We start from the raw sequence: 17,945 nt of genomic DNA, 5'->3' as shown, positions 1-17,945 counted from the left end.
TACCGTCTGTAGTGACAGTGGAAATAAACTTTGAGGCAATATCTTTTAATGGTTTCTAAATGCTGATTGGTTACCTGTGATCTATGAAGATTTTGATATTAAAAGGGTGCATGTTAACTTTGATTTCTTCAACCTAAACAAATAGAAAAAAACAGTGGAAGCTCTTTGGATGTCATTATTTGGAAATACCCTTGATGGGTATAGTTTCAAAAATAAAAAAAGAGTATCGTAGCAAAAGCATGATCGGTTTTCTGATTGCGTGGATGATTAGTTGGCCTCTAATCCCATTTCTGTGTTTCAGAGTGTGATAGTTAATCATGTCATGTCAACAGACCTTTACTGTAATAAATAAACATTTAATTTATGAAACCAAATTTTGCCATTGCATGTGGTTATTGTATACTTTCTACTATGGGATGTAAATGGAACAAGAAGATAAAGTCTTCAATATCCCCCGCCCCTTTGAATATGCGCATTAATCAAACAATGTATGTGTCATATAAATGGTTATACAATGAAACTTGGATGGTAACAAGGGAGTAGTACTTGTCATTCACTTGATGCTCAGTTAATGAATTTATTACCAGTATAATTAGTAGTGGCACCATTCAGATTACCTGACAAAGGTTGCCATTTGGCATTTCCCATGTATGGAGTAATTATTCAATCTAAAATTGGGTTATAAATCTAGGTCTGATGTGGTGAATGTATTACATATTATGCAGCATGTACAAGTCCATGCACCAACTGTATTTGATATCCCTTGAACAAAAATTATTTTTCGTGCTAACCTCTTGGCCTTACTTGAGTTCATACACTTAAAAAATGTTTGTGTAATAGATTGTCACCAGGGGTCCGGAAACCGTCATATGCGCCGGACATGTCCGATTGGGAATCTCAAATGTCCGGTCTAAAATATTGCTTACTGGACATTTAAATTTTTCTGTCCGGACATTTTAAAAAGTATTGTCCGGACATTCTTAAATTATGACCGGACATGATCAACAGTTAGGACTGAGCAATTTCTGTCTGCAGTTGTAACACAATGAAGATTATCTACACTGACAAGCTTTGTTTGTTTTGATTGCTGTAAATACATCGTACCTAGAATGATAGTCCAATCGGTCAATCACTGTAATAGGCAATAAACTGAGTTGACACTGATTAATCGAGGATTTATTACTGAGAACATCTTGTTAATTTGAGTAAAATGTATTTACAACTGTACATAAATACCTTGCATCATCGATGTACCTCATTATCCCCACAATGCTATGATACGTAACCTCAGTCAAGAAGCGAAAGCGTGACGACAGCCAGTCGACCGATGCAGATCAGTCGAGCGGATCTGCCAAACCATCAAAGTCTGAATGATCATTTTGTAAGTCGTGGCTAACGACTTTCACTTGGTTGACACACAACGAGGATTTGCAGATTTTATTGTTTTCAGTAGCTAGTCGTATATTGAATCTTGATTGACCGCCATTTTGCTTTCTGTGACGATCGATAACAAAAATTTTTATGGTCAATAATTAAGTACAGATGAAAAAGTATTCAAATAACTACTGCTATCAACGATAGTTTAGGATTTATGATTATATTATCTGTCTTGTTTTAAATAATCTTTAGTTTAAAAAAAAAAATTTTCCCGTGAGGTCACGTGATAACCAAATATGGGATAATAGTCTCGATCCAAATGTTACAACGCGTACACTTGAGCAGACTCATGAATATTAATTAGACCGTTCACAACGTTGACAGATCGTTATTATAACAGAAACAAACGAATGTTTTCCATATATATCTAAAATGATATTATTTGTTATTAATTGTCTGGTGAATTAAACAATTTAAATTGAAACAATTCATAATTCATCATATTATGAATACGTAACAACTTGTAATTTGTGTGTAAAAAGTCGTACTAAAACACGCTGTTTGAAGGGGGCGTGGCATAAATGTAAATGTCCGATTGGGATTTTAAATTTTCCGGACCCCTGATTGTCACAGATCAGGTACGCTATTATTCATACTATGTTATATCTCCTTTGATCAAGCTTTTAACATGTTTAACATGCTTTTCTTTAAGCATATATCCTTGGGTTAACTGTCTTCCAGCACAACATTTTTAGATGAATGAGGTTAGAATTGGTCCATGGAAGAGGCAACTAACAGGATCAGGTGGTCATGTGGTGACTTGGTTCATGCATGTCATTGCTTCCCATTTGCGGAGGGCGATGCTCATGATGTCAATCACTGGATTGTCTGGTCCATACTCCGTATTTGTTACAGACCATATAGCTGGAATATTGCTGAGTGCGGATTTAGACAATAAACAAACAAACATTGCTCATAGGAGACTAAGGTGGTCACAGTTCACACCTGCAAGACCAGAGCATGTGAGATCTGTGTGTGGATTGTTGTGAGAATGTGAGTGAAGGACAAGGTATGTTGATGATTATAATTGGGGCACTGGAAACAAACAAGACTAAGTTTCGGAAAGCTTTTAGCCTTTATCTTCAAGTGAAAAGGCTCGTTTTTGGCATCTCGGGAGTCAATAGAACCACAGCTTGTCTGTGATCAAAAAGGCTCTTCCCAATCTCATTAAAATCAGATTTTAGTTCTCGCTACCGCTAAACATTACGGGTCACGTCAGACCGACCTTGCGCGAACTTTGACCGACCAATGGAATGACCAATCAGAAAGCAGCTTTCTCGTTCTTTACGGCACAAATTTCAAGTTGGCGACTACGCTTCGAGACATATTTTGACAAATTCTCGATTACAAATTTGAAACCTGAACAAAAAACATTCTGGAATCGCTAATAGATGGTCTAGATAGTAAGGATTCAGTTATTAAACCCGTAACTATCTTTTGGAATACCCCATGTTAAAGTTTTCGAGATTGCATGATTAGAAATCACATTCCGACTGTCACTTTCATAATCTGGTAAGCGACGCACTGATTGGTCGGATGAAAGGTCGTTCTGACGTGACCCCTAATGGGATGTCCTCAGATCTTTGTTTAGCGGTAGCGAGAACTAAGGTCTGATTTTAATGAGATTGGGATCTTACCCTAAGGGAGTAAAATATACTCAATATCCAAAGCAACTTGTGAAGGATGACATGTGAGTAAATACTCAATGGGTCAAACAATTATCTGGGGCCCTGAACTATTAATTAGTTAGTTGTTTGATCAGTTGCACAAATCTATCACAAACACTGATTAACGATGAAGGCCAAGTGACTCAGTGTATCAATGTACAACTCAGGGGTTATCTGTCTAGACTTTATCTGTTAAGTTTTGACTCGTCCAAGCCCTCATCTGCGATCTGAGATTTTATGTCCCTAATTATATACATCTGTAGTTAATAGGGCTTACAAAAATGATTGGTTATTGGAAATAATGTCGATGGGAAGAAATCTTAACTATTATTGATATGAAAATTGTGTCATTGATAATATCTTACATAAACTATTGTGATAAAAGAAGGTTTTGATTTACCAAAACAGACTTGTAATTGTCAATAGTGTCAATTGCTGAATTGGAAAGTAACCGTTTTTGTTGTATCTCAAATGTCCACAAAGTAATCCCTGCATAAATGTGCCACCACTCACCAGTGGAATGAAATAGGTTGATTTCTTTCAGAAATCTTTTTGCGTATTTGCTCAAAGTTACTTCTGTAAAAGGTTACTTTGCTTGTCATAAAAGGCGACTAACGGGATCGGGTGGTCAGACTCGCTGACTTGGTTGATGCAGGTCATCGATCCCAATTGCGTGGGTCGATGCTCATGATATTAATCACTGGATTGTCTGGTTCAGCCTCGATTATTTACAGACCGCCGTCATATACCTGGAATATTGCTGAGTGCGGCGTTAAACAACAAATCAACCAACCAGCCAACTTCTCTGATATTTATCGATAATTGATCGATATTTAGTTGATGATTATTGACCTCTATGATCTGTATCGGTAGCCAGTCCTAATAGAGTATAAGTTCAGTTTGAGTGAGTATGGATTTATTCCACTTTTAGCAATATTCCAGCAATATCATGTCGGGGGACACCAGAAATGGGCTTCACACTTTGTACCCATGTCGGGAATCGAACCCGGGTCTTCATGATGAGCGAACTCTTTAACCACTAGGCTACCCCACCGGCCTTATTTGAGTGCAACCAGGTTGTGATGTCAAACATACCAGGTGCTAGCTATATCTCTACTAGTTCCTTAAATGAAACCCTGCCTTGGCCGAGGTAACATGTTTCACTGATAACAAGGCCAATTAAACAGGGGTAGAAACTAACATATTTAGTCCACTATTCCTTATAATGATAGGGGGCACCAATGGCCCAGTCGTCTAAGGCGCCGCGATACGCTGTGCAGAGTTGCGTCCCTTGGGCACGCCAGAAACCTATGATTGTGGGTTCGAATCCCGGTTCGCCCCGATTATGTTTCTAGGTTTGTCAGCACCATACCTGTGCTCGTGGGTTTCACCGAAGTGGTAAACGTCGAGACCTGCATCACTTCGGGCTTTCCTCCCACATTAAGCTGACACGCCGCGATATACCTGGAATACTGTTAAAAGCGGCGTTAAACCCAACTCACTCACTCACTTATAATGATAACATACAGCAAAACCCTTCAAAATGGCAAATTTCTATTTGTCCTTATGAAACCTTAACTTTTGGCCAGTTTGGCAAGGGCTAGTACCAATTTCTAACGCTGTTAAAGAGGAAGAGAATTTAATGTTAAAATACCTTTGAAATTAATAAAGTAAGAACTTAAAAAACAAAACAATTTTAAATAGTATTACACAGGGCTTGATTTAGCTATATTAAACATGGCCAGTGCAACCTATTATTGAAAACTGCAAGTTAATATTTCTGTCAACATGCACCAAGTGCAAGTAAAACTATACGAAAGTTGTGACTGACTATGCCTTACTCGTCCACACAACATCGTTCTTTGAACACACTCCATACTGCTAAGATTTATTTACCATACTATATCACAATTTGTAAATTGTATGTTTTGGTGGGAATGCCGTCATCAAAGTTATGTGCACATGCTCCCATTATGTTTTACAGCAATGTCAATCACAGGATTGTCTGGTCCAGAGTCAGTTATATACAGACCGCCATCATATAGCTGGAATATTGCTGAGTGCGGCGTTAAACAACAAACAAACAAATGTTAATTAATGTGACACCGTCACAAGACTTTGTTTCAATTTTGATAATTTATGGACCAGGTGGAACCTGGTTTTGTCTTGTGCAAATGGGTTTTCATGTCAACATGTACCTGGTGCAAGTTAAATCAAGTTACTTAAATCCCTTAGAGGCGACTATGCTTGTCGTAAGAGATGACTATCGGAATCGGGTGGTCATGCTCGCTGACTTGATTGATGCATGTCATCATATCCCAATTGCATGGATTGATGCGCATGATATCAATCACTGGATTGTCTGGTCCAGACTTGATTATTTACAGATCGCTGTCAAAGCTGGAATATTGATGAGTGCAGCATTAAATAACAAACAAACACAAGAAATCCATGAAACAGAAAATCTGACAAGCAAGACACTCAAAACCTGTCTCTTCCAGAACACCTTTGACTAGATCAATCATGGTCGAAGTGTATTTGGACGTTTGTTAATCATGTTAATGGGAAAATGCACTATAAAAATTTTCTTAATTTAATAATTAAATTCATTTTTATTTAGTTTGACGTCTTTGATAAACCCCTGCCTCCGTTTCAGGCAGTGGATGATGGTCAGTGGATGGTCCTCTGTGGAGAATGATTGAAGAAGATTGGTGCACAGCCGAGCGTCATGGCTGCCAGTATACAGATCGACCAACCCCAGAACATCAATGCGATGTTCACCCTTCTGGAGTCGTCAGACATCGACGTGGCTGACGACATCCGGAAGCTCATCCTTGACAATCTCACCTCAGGCAAGCCTCAACATCACATCCTTTGCCAAGCAGTGTCCGTAATAGCTGCCTACTCGCTTTCCCATGGCTGTAACATTTTGTTTTTTGAAAATAAAGTGAGGGCGGGCGGTGTCTTTCTTTTTTTCTTTCTTTTATTGTGTGTGTGTGTGTGTGTCTGGGGGCGGAGGGGGGGTTACTAGTTGGTTACTAGTTACTAGTATGTAACCAATTAACAGTTGGGTAATGAATTAACAATTGTGTACAATCAACCCGGGAAAGGGCCTCCCAACATAAATGTATTCCTTGATGAGTAAAATACTTGAATACAGTATTTTACCAATGTTGGGCTTGGAATATTTGAAGATTTTTTTCAATTTGTTGGTAAAAGATAACCAAGACTTTTAGCCTAACTATGATAGCCTTCATAATTTTGTTATATTTGACATCAGGGAATGTTAGGGTTTGTGGATCTGTAGAGCAAGTAGTGACAAACTTACTCCACCCAACTGACTGCCTCGTGTACGTCTGCAGGGCGGGAGGCATGGCTGATCCACACTCTGGTCGACTATTACTACGTCACCCATTCTGTCAGGATCGAGGAAATCCTAGCTGAGGTCCGGGAGCCGCAGGACAAGGTAAGCATTTGTCATGTTCTACATGACCTCAGAATGTCTGTAAACTCTTGTCGTGTATTCAGTCTGTATGAAATGAAAATAGCTTCTCTCAGGTGTTGACAGTCCTCATCTCAATCAGAGCGGGCAATGGCAGTCTTGTTGAAAGTCCTATTTTTGAACAGTACAAAGCAGTTTTTGCAATATGGAAATGATCAGATCACAAAGTTATCTCCTCCTGCCAAGTTCCAGCCTTTGCAGGATTGTGGCCAGGGCCCTGTTCCACAAAGCAACAGTAGCGCTAAGATGATCGTAACTCTCATACTTGAACATAGGCTTTTGACAGTCTTAGCGCTAAGATGATCGTAACTCTCATACTTCAACATAGGCTTTTGACAGTCGTAGCGCTAAGATGATCGTAACTCTCATACTTCAACATAGGCTTTTGACAGTTGTAGCGCTAAGATGATCGTAACTCCCATACTTCAACATAAGCTTTTGACAGTCGTAGCGCTAAGATGATCGTAACTCCCATACTTCAACATAAGCTTTTGACAGTCGTAGCGCTAAGATGATCGTAACTCTCATACTTGAACATAGACTTTTGACAGTCGTAGCGCTAAGATGATCGTAACTCCCATACTTCAACATAAGCTTTTGACAGTCGTAGCGCTAAGATGATCGTAACTCCCATACTTGAACATAGACTTTTGACAGTCGTAGCGCTAAGATGATCGTAACTCCCATACTTCAACATAGACTTTTGACAGTCGTAGCGCTAAGATGATCATAACTCTCATACTTTAACATAGACTTTTGACAGTCGTAGCGCTAAGATGATCGTAACTCCCATACTTCAACATAAGCTTTTGACAGTCGTAGCGCTAAGATGATCGTAACTCCCATACTTGAACATAGACTTTTGACAGTCGTAGCGCTAAGATGATCGTAACTCCCATACTTCAACATAGGCTTTTGACAGTCGTAGCGCAAGGATGATCGTAACTCCCATACTTCAACATAGACTTATGACAGTCGTAGTTCTACAGTCATTTCATGGAATAGGACCAAGATGACAAGATGACCAACTTTATCTACACGTGTCCTATTTCAGCCATTGCTGGACAAGCTACAGGATGGGTTGAAGAACAAGGAGAAGCTCCAGTCTCTGCAGCTACTGATGTTCATTGTCTACAAGCAACCCCCCTGGACGCACAAGATAGTGGAATCTCCCATCTTCTCTACATTGCTCAAGTGTCTCAAGGTAAGACTGGAAGGTTAAGTAGGGACTGCCCCATGGTCCCAGATATTTTAATTAGTGTCAAATCCATACTATGCAATTAATTTTCACAATTGTGTCAAAGGTGGTGGAAACAATTAGCACCTGATGAAATTCTTAAATTCTCAGAGATATCCTACAATGAAGTTATTCCAAATAGTTTTGGAATTCTTACAATGAGGTCAAAGGCCAAGGTCATGAGATAGAAAAAAATCATTCAAAAGATTTTGTTACACTTCCTCAAAAAGTGTTAATGCATGTGTCATTACTAATGCATGCACTGATGAAACAGAAGCCTGTGTGTTATTACAGAATGCTAATGACATCCCGGTTGTGATGACTGCGCTGATGATCGTGACGATGCTGTTGCCGGTTGTCCCTGTCACCATTGCATCCCATCTGCAGGAAATATTTGACATCTTCATGAGGCTCTCTACATTCAGTATTAAGAAACCAGGTGAGAACTAGTTGCTGAAAGGTTGTCCCTGTCACCATTGCATCCCATCTGCAGGAAATATTTGACATCTTCATCAGGCTCTCTACATTCAGTATTAAGAAACCAGGTGAGAACTAGTGGCTGAAAGGTCATTGAAGGAGAACCAGGACAAGGTAGGATAAGGGTTGGTTGGTTGGTTGGTTTGTTGTTTAACGCCGCACTCAGCAATATTCCAGCTATATGACGGCGGTCTGTAAATAATCGAGTCTGGACCAGACAATCCAGTGATTGGCATCATGAGCATTGATCCACGCAATTGGGATCGATGACATGTATCAACCAAGTCAGCGAGCCTGACCACCCGATCCCGTTTGTCGCCTTTTACGGCAAGCATGGGTTGCTGATGACCTATGGGATAAGGATAAGGGCAAACAGGATCGGCATGAGTTAAGAATGAATAAAAGATGCGAGTTTATACTAGACTTTGTTCATTTTAACGATGACAAAAGTAATAGCATAGGTGCAGATGAAATGTGCCTCAGAGATAACTTCAGAGGTTATCATGAGACATATTCTAATAGTTGTACACAAGGCAGTCTTTAACACAAGCTGATTTTCAAAAGAGATGGGCGACGGGTAGCCTAGTGGTTAAAGCGTTCGCTCGTCACACCGAAGACCCAGGTTCAATTCCCGACATGGGTACAATGTGTGAAGCCCATTTCTGGTGTCCAGCGCCATGATATTGCTGGAATATTGCTAACAGCGGCATAAAACCATACTCACTCACTCACTCACTCACTCACTCACTCACTCACTCACTCACTCACTCACTCAAAGGAGACAAGGGGCAGTAGGGTAGCCTAGTGGTTAAAGTGTGCGCTCGTCACACCGAAGACCCAGGTTCAATTCCCCACATGGGTACAATGTGTGAAGCCCATTTCTGGTGTCCAGCGCCATGATATTGCTGGAATATTGCTAACAGCGGCATAAAACCATACTCACTCACTCACTCACTCACTCACTCACTCACTCACTCACTCACTCACTCAAAGGAGACAAGGGGCAGTAGGGTAGCCTAGTGGTTAAAGTGTGCGCTCGTCACGCTGAAGACACAGGTTTAATTCCCCACATGGGTACAATGTGTGAAGCCCATTTCTGGTGTCCCCCGCCGTGATATTGCTGGAATATTGCAAAAGTGGTGTAAGACCACTTGAGATAAAGACATGACAAACTTAAGGTAAAAATTGTGTCATTAAAACCAAAATCCATCATATCCATGTACCAGACAATCTGATGATGTCCCTGCCTGTTTCACCAGATGATTCTCATTGTTTTGTATTGTATTGTACTGATACTCTAGCTGCTTGTCTCCCCTTGCAGCCAACACTCCGGACATATTCCTGCTGCACCTCCAGGTGGCGCTGTACAGCATGCTGCATCGCCTGTACGGAATGTACCCCTCCTCCTTCCTCACGTACCTCCACCAGCAGTATCGAAAGAAGGACAATGCTGTCGTGTTTGACGAAGTTATCATGGTGAGATTTGACTACTCCAGTCTAACTGGTATATCAGGGTGTGGAGCCATCCCACAGATGACATCCTTACCTTGCCAGCTAGCTGATGGGGTTAACCTCTTTTGTCATGTGGGGCGGCGGGGTAGTCTAGTGGTTAAACGTTGGTTTGTCATGTCAAAGTTCGGGTTCAATTCCCCACATGGGTACTACGTGTGAAGCCCATTTCTGGTGTCCCACACCATGATATTGCTAAAATATTGCTAAAAGCAGTGTAAAACCACACTCACTCACTCTGGGTGCGATTCCTCACATGGGTACAATGTGTGAAGCCCATTTCTGGTGTCCCCCGCCATGATATTGCTGGAATATTGCTAAAAGCGGTGTATCACACTCACTCACTCACTCACTCACTCACTCACTGTGGTCATGCAGACAAGACGACCTCAGATAATGATGAGATTTGGAAATGTTATGGCCGCTACATTGGCACCCAACGCTTAGCTGTCTGATGAGGTCTGTCACCAAATGTCTTGGTCCTTGACGGCATCATGATGACCATATTTTGGGGCTGGTATCTGTTTCTGTATCTCCCTCCTCCTCCAGTAAGTATGACCACCTCCGTGGTCTGGTCGAAGAGCGTCCACCCAGAGAGCAGGTTCGAGCCCCAGCCTCGTCATACAAAAAAACGTTAAAAGATGGTACTAAGCAAGGACTGGTCGTCTCGGAGTCAGTATACTGTGTCTGAGTGGGGTATTCATGGTAAACTGCGGCATGGTATCTCAGTGTGCTAGCACTATAAATCGGCATCAGCCCGGACTAGTACAAGCAGCCACACACAACCACACACACACGTGCATGCACATCGCTATATAAGTGCAATAATCTTGAACATGACATTAAACCCCATTTCACCTCACCGCACCTTCAGTAAGTACTATACATATTCAACCAACTGTCAATCTGTTGACCTTTGCAGCCTATGTTGGAGAGAGTTCGTCTCCATCCCTTCCTGATTGTGGGGACGCGAGAACAAGAGACATCTACAAACAGGTTCGGGTTTAAATAAATCTCTTCATTTTAGACGTGTGGCCTAGTCATCTTTCAACAATAATAAAACGCCCTAAAGTTTAAAATGGTAACTAGGCATGAGCCATTAGGCAGTCCCGTCCTTTATACACCAAGACCCTCCTTCACTTCAAACACTGCTTGACCCGCGAAGATCCGGGATAGAATAGATCTTCAGCAACCCATGCTTGCCGTAACAGGCGACTATGTTTGTCGTAAGAGGCGACTAACGGGATCAGGTGGTGAGGCTGGCTGACTTGGTTGAAGAATGTCATCGATCTCAATTGCGTGGATCGATGCTCATGATATCAATCACTGGATTGTTTGGCCCAGACTCGATTATTTACAGACCGCCGTCCTATAGCTGGAATATTGCTGAGTGCGGCGTTAAACAACAAACCAACCAAAAATCAAACACTGCTTAACGTTTAGATTACCTAGATCCTAAGATGTGCTAGCGCCCTCTACCTGTCCATATTTGTAGATGTTGCCAAGATGTTAATGTTAAAACCTTTGGGTTTCAATAAAAGATTTCATCCCACACATTTTTTCATCCATGATACCCAAAATGCATCTGTGTTGAAAGCCCAACATCCGTGCACTGTTTCTTGGCAGATGGAAGCGCATGGAGACGCAGGACGTGGTTGTGGAATGTACCAAGATGTCGCTGGACCACCTGGAGGGGACGTGGGAACAGCTGCGGTGTCCTATCTTCGCCCACTCCTACCAGGCGGCCCGGGATCTCGTCACACAGGCTCAGGACCACCCTCCAGGTGATGCCATCACTGGGTGGGGGCACGGGTGGCCCAGTCGTCTAAGGCGCCGCGATTCACTGTGCAGAGTTGCATCCCTTTTGCACGCCAGAAACCTATAATTGTGGGTTCGAATCCTGGGTAGCCCCAATTATGTTTCTAGGTTTGTCAGCACCATACCCATGCTCGTGGGTTTCACCTAAGTGGTAAACGTCTGAGACCTGCATCACTTCGGGCTTTCCTCCCACATTAAGCTGACACGAGGTGATATGACTGGCATACTATTAAAAGCGGCGTTAAACCCAACTCACTCACTCACTATCACTGGGGCCTCCCACAATCCTCTTACTGCTACCTCTGTTGTATGAGGGTTGGGTGTTAGGTTCTGAGCCTCACATAGAAGGAATTGCGAAATTGTGAAATCTTTTGTTGTGGATGTCACATAATGTCAGAGGTATATCCTCAAAAACCTGAGTCAGTTGAGTAAATTGTTTCACTGTGACAAGTCAGGAAAATAATCAGGAGTCTGTAACCTTTGAAAAATGGTGAGAATGTGCATTGATCAAGTACGTGCAGAAAAAGAGCTAAATGCCCAAAGCCTTCCATGAAGTAATGAGTACACCACAAGAGAAGGATCCTCCTTCTTCTGCCCCTGTAAAGAGGTGGGTGGACAGCAGAGAGGAGGCCTGTGATCACCAGAAATGATGCTGAGAATCCATGAAATGGAAATGAAGAACCAGTGAATGACAGAGCATCATATAGCTAGTTCAGATGGCATTTCCCGGGAGAGAGTATTTTCAATTATCAGAGAAACTTGAAGAAACTGTCAATTTTTTGGGGATCCAAAGTTTCTGACATCTGATTGAGAAGGCACCAGGCACAACATGTTTCATGATAATATAGCTCTGTTTGAAGCTGAGCCAGAAAGGTTCTTGCAACAAGTTGTGACTATAAATGAAACCTGGGTTCACCACTTCCAGTCCAAGTCCAAACAACAATTGAAACACTAGAAGTATTTTCATCACCACCACCAAAGGAGGAAAAGACTGTCCCATCAGCTGGAAAGGTTGTGGCCTCCTTGTTCCGCGATGCTGAGGGTGTCATCATGGTGTCATCTTCCAAAAGGCCAGACAGTAAACGGAGCATATTATGTTGCACTTCTGATGCAATTACATGATTAAATTAGGATTCAAGGGAAGTATGAAGCTGAGAAATGGTCTGCTCTTCCATCAGGACAGTGTGCCAGTGCTACAATCTATCCTTCATCACCCACCTTATTCTCCTGATCTGGCTCCGTCACACTTCTACCTGTTACCAAACATGAAGGCTCTAGCTGAAATCTATTTCAAGCCAAACGCAGCTGAGATCTTGGACAGCCAAGAGAAGGACTTCTATGTAACTGGAATAAGATCCTTCCGCCATCGTTGCCAAAATTGTATCAATGTGGATGTGGATTATTTTGGAAAATACATGATTTGGAAGTCTTTAGGTCAAGTCTTTCGATGCAAGGTTCAGAACTTATCAATCCCCTCGTGTAGTTCAATGTTTAAGTATTGGAATTACATTTGACACAGCTCTAAGATTTTGCCTGTATTGATGCAGATTTCATCAACTTCAAGGAAATGCCAGCTGTCATGACTTCTAATATTTGCTATCTGATGCCCAGTGGGTATTCTGTACAAATTGGCTGGAGATTCATGTACATACTTTCCCTCCCTGTAGGCCAAGATGTTGCATCGTCTCAAGGTAAAAGCTACGACAGTATTGTTGAGTTCCTGTCTGTCCCGAACCCTGATGTCTACCTGAAGTACAGCCCATCGGTCCTCATTGGCCTCTCCACTCCCCCACAGTCCCAGAGGAACACCCCTGCTACCAGCTTCCTGGACGTCAGCAGCTCAAGCATGCCGCAGTCATTGTTAGGTAAGTGGACTCTGTCTTTGATCCATTTAGCTCACCTGACATTGCAAGATTCAGCATGTCGCAGTCATTGTTAGGCAGGTGATCTCTGTCTGTGATCTATTTAGCTCACCTGACATTGGCAGATCCAGCATGTCAAAGTCATTGTTAGGTAGGTGGTCTCTGTCAGTGATCTATTTAGCTCACCTGACATTGGCAGCTCCAGCATGTCAAAGTCCTTGTTAGGTAGGTGGTCTCTGTCTGTGATCTATTTAGCTCACCTGACATTGGCAGATCCAGCATGCTGCAGTCATTGTTAGGGAGGTGGTCTCTGTCCATGAGCCGAAGACCAAGGTTCGATTCCCGACATGGGTACAATGTGTGAAGCCCATTTCTGGTGTCCCCCGCCGTGATATTGCTGGAATATTGCTAAAAGCGGCTTGTAACCATACTCACTCACTCACTCTGTCCATGATCCATTTAGCTCACCTGGATATTGGCAGTTCCAGCATGCCACAGTCCTTGTTAAGTAGGTGGTCTCTGTCTGTGAACTATTTAGCTCACCTGACATTGGCAGATCCAGCATGCCGCAGTCATTGTTGGGTAGGTGGTCTCTGTCCATGATCCATTTAGCTCACCTGGATATTGGCAGCTCCAGCATGTCGAAGTCCTTGTTAGGTAGGTGGTCTCTGTCCATGATCCATTTAGCTCACCTGGATATTGGCAGCTCCAGCATGTCGAAGTCCTTGTTAGGTAGGTGGTCTCTGTCCATGATCTATTTAGCTCACCTGACATTGGCAGATCCAGCATGCCGCAGTCATTGTTGGGTAGGTGGTCTCTGTCCATGATCCATTTAGCTCACCTGGATATTGGCAGTTCCAGCATGTCGAAGTCCTTGTTAGGTAGGTGGTCTCTGTCTGTGATCTATTTAGCTCACCTGACATTGGCAGATCCAGCATGCCGCAGTCATTGTTGGGTAGGTGGTCTCTGTCCATGATCCATTTAGCTCACCTGGATATTGGCAGCTCCAGCCTGACACATTTTTATGAATTGGTCTAATACTGACTGTTGGTAAAAACTCTCCATCCACTGAAAAGCCTGATGCTGATTAGTTGTGTGCTGATACTGTAATACTGTATTGTATCCTGATACAAGGCCCACGATACAATACAGTGATACACAACTCCTGTATTGTGATACATGCGATACATTGCTGGTACATTGCAGATTATGTGGGTGTAAAACCACGTGACTAATAACAGAAACTGTTCAACAACCAGCTTGTAGATTCTCCAGTAAATACTGGTGGGCTATTAATACAATAACATTCATCGTGTGCTCTAGCCTAGAGGTGTCTGTCCTACAATATCCCATCTTCGATCTCTGAAATTTAGAAAGAAATGATTCAGGGTTGTGATTCATCCAAGAAGAAAGAATATCAACTTGTGAAATAAAAGTGCGGTCATGGGTATATGAATTGTATATCATAGTATCAGGATACGTGTCGTATCGTGACACATCCGTTCTGTTGCTCCTCTGATGTGTTGTATCAGTTCCGTGAAGGATATGTTTGTGAGAACACTTTCACACAGTAACTGCATGGCCGTCCCATGGTTAATTATTTAAGGATTTTTAGATTTAATTGTATCACTTCCATACAAAATGTGTAAATTTCTATTTTGCAGGGACATATGGCAACACACCCATGCATACACCCATCGACACCACCCCCAGGGAAACACCCACCATGGGTGAAGAGGCAGATAGAGTGAGTTTCTTGTATATATAGATCAGTCTTGATGACCTTGTTGACTGTGCGTCATTGTGCCCCAATGACCTTGATGACGGTGTGTCATTGTGCCCCAATGACCTTGATGACTGTGTGTCATTGTGCCCCAATGATCTTGATGACTGTGCGTCATTGTGCCCCAATGACCTTGATGATGGTGTGTCATTGTGCCCCAATGACCTTGATGATGGTGCGTCATTGTGCCCCAATGACCTTGATGACGGTGTGTCATTGTGCCCTGATGACCTTGATGATGGTGTGTCATTGTGCCCCAATGACCTTGATGATGGTGTGTCATTGTGCCCCAATGACCTTGATGATGGTGTGTCATTGTGCCCCAATGACCTTGATGACGGTGTGTCATTGTGCCCCAATGACCTTGATGACGGTGCGTCATTGTGCCCCAATGACCTTGTTGACTGTGCGTCATTGTGCCCCAGTGACCTTGATAAATGTACGTCATTGTGCCCCAATGACCTTGATAAATGTACGTCATTGTGCCCCAATGACCTTGATAAATGTACGTCATTGTGCCCTTATGACCTTGATGATGGTGTGTCATTGTGCCCCAATGACCTTGATAAATGTACGTCATTGTGCCCCAATGACCTTGATGAATGTGTCATTGTGCCCCAATGACCTTGATATATGTACGTCATTGTGCCCCAATGACCTTGATAAATGTGCGTCATTGTGCCCCAATGACCTTGATAAATGTGCGTCATTGTGCCCCAATGACCTTGATAAATGTACGTCATTGTGCCCCAATGACCTTGATGAATGTGTCATTGTGCCCCAATGACCTTGATATATGTACGTCATTGTGCCCCAATGACCTTGATAAATGTGCGTCATTGTGCCCCAATGACCTTGATAAATGTGCGTCATTGTGCCCCAATGACCTTGATAAATGTGCGTCATTGTGCCCCAATGACCTTGATATATGTATGTCATTGTGCCCCAATGACCTTGATAAATGTGCGTTATTGTGCCCTGATGACCTTGATAAATGTGCGTTATTGTGCCCTGATGACCTTGATAAATGTGAGTTATTGTGCCCTGATGACCTTGATAAATGTGCGTTATTGTGCCCTTATGACCTTGATAAATGTGCGTCATTGTGCCCCAATGACCTTGATGACTGTGCGTCATTGTGCCCCAATGACCTTGATGACTGTGCGTCATTGTGCCCCAATGACCTTGATGACTGTGCGTCATTGTGCCCCAATGATCTTGATGACTGTGCGTCATTGTGCCCCAATGATCTTGATTGATACGCTTGTACCAGTTATTAGCAACAGGTTGGTCTGTCACAGGCTTGAATGTTTTTAGGTAATGTTATGGTCCAAGTCTGTTATTATACGATTATATTAAGCAATGTTCTCTGACGCAATTACTCAAAGATGTTAATCGGTAGATAATTATAGATTTTACATCACAAGATATTTTTTTTAGGTTATGGATTTTTTGTAGTGTAAAAGATTCAGTTCTGACAAATAAATAATCATTTTGTTGTGTTCTAATTGTGTTTTGTGTGCAGGCTCTCAGTCGAAACAGCAGCCGCAGTCTTCTTCATAAAAGCGATCCGAAGCGGCAGAGCATTGGCAGCACATCGTCTCGAGGACCTCACAACTTACCTGACCTGAAGATCACGCCAGGATCCCAGCCAAGCAGCGTCCCTCCCTCGCCCCTCAAACCGGAGTTCACGTCCGAGCCTCCGAAGGGTGCGGTGAAATCAATGCCAGTGAGGAGGGCCATACGGGAGCTACGGTTTGACCGCATCCCCGAACTGCAGTGTGACCAGACAGTGCCCGACAGCGGGTCAAGGTCACTGCCTGATGCTGGGTCAAGGTCAGTGCCCGACGGTGGGTCAAGGTCAGTGCCCGACGGTGGGTCAAGGTCAGTGCCCAACAGTGGGTCAAGGTCAGTGGCCGACAGTGGCCCACAGATCAGTGTCACAGTTGCCGATGGAGGGACAAATGTGATCGATGGGTTGAAGAGATGTGATTCTGCAGCTGAAGCTGTGACGATTGATGATCTTCACCATGTGATGAAGGAACTGGGAGAACATGAAGGTGTGTTGTTTGTTGGGGTTCGGACGACTTGGAAGTTTTGTTGGAGCTTGACCACCACTACTGGTGATGATGCTCATGCAACAAGTTTTCCCATTATTCTTACATGGATGTTTTCCGCTTGCTCCGTGTCATGAGAAGGTCAAAGTTAAGGTCACAAAGGGAAAGGTCATCATTCAGGTTTTTGTGAAAAGTTGTATCATTAACAGAGGACAAGGTATAGAAATTGTTATGAAAGCTATCAGGTGGGTTCATGTGAATGAGGAAAAGATTACAAAGAAGACACAATTTATGGAGAACACCTTCTTTATTTACTGACTTTTTTCCGTATTGATCCTAACACCGTTGTCCTTGGATGACATCTATTCCGAAATGTCACTTGCAGTAAATAAAGAAGTTGTTGTCCATAAATTCTGTCTATTTTGTCATCCGTCAACTTCTAAGTCATACTTTTCAAACAATTCGAGTTAAGGATTGCTTTCATTTTAACACAAGCATGTTTTGGAAAAAACACCTAATGTAGTGAAAAGGTTCTAACTGAGAAAGGATGATGTGAAATGTTTAGGGGAAGCAAATCGAACTTGAGTACGTCTTGG

At 42.6% G+C, this 17,945-nt stretch overlaps 1 protein-coding gene across 1 annotated transcript in view; it reads left to right on the top strand.

Moving 5' to 3' along the window:
- Nucleotides 1-17,945, top strand: part of LOC139476987 (hamartin-like) — a 29,036-nt gene that overhangs the window by 516 nt on the left and 10,575 nt on the right. The window contains exons 2-11 of the mRNA XM_071259538.1: nt 5,761-5,956; nt 6,467-6,570; nt 7,661-7,810; nt 8,138-8,282; nt 9,642-9,796; nt 10,752-10,825; nt 11,456-11,613; nt 13,315-13,512; nt 15,174-15,256; nt 16,818-17,352. Of these exons, the coding sequence (XP_071115639.1) occupies nt 5,833-5,956; nt 6,467-6,570; nt 7,661-7,810; nt 8,138-8,282; nt 9,642-9,796; nt 10,752-10,825; nt 11,456-11,613; nt 13,315-13,512; nt 15,174-15,256; nt 16,818-17,352 (1,726 nt within the window). The 5' untranslated portion in view covers nt 5,761-5,832. The remainder of the gene's footprint in view (nt 1-5,760; nt 5,957-6,466; nt 6,571-7,660; nt 7,811-8,137; nt 8,283-9,641; nt 9,797-10,751; nt 10,826-11,455; nt 11,614-13,314; nt 13,513-15,173; nt 15,257-16,817; nt 17,353-17,945) is intronic.

The sequence above is a fragment of the Haliotis cracherodii genome, unplaced genomic scaffold (assembly GCF_022045235.1).
Source record: "Haliotis cracherodii isolate W230 unplaced genomic scaffold, xgHalCrac1.p SCAF_30, whole genome shotgun sequence".
NCBI lineage: Eukaryota > Metazoa > Mollusca > Gastropoda > Lepetellida > Haliotidae > Haliotis > Haliotis cracherodii.
The sequence above is the reverse complement of the archived record's forward strand: the minus strand, read 5'-3'. Positions and strand labels throughout refer to the sequence as shown.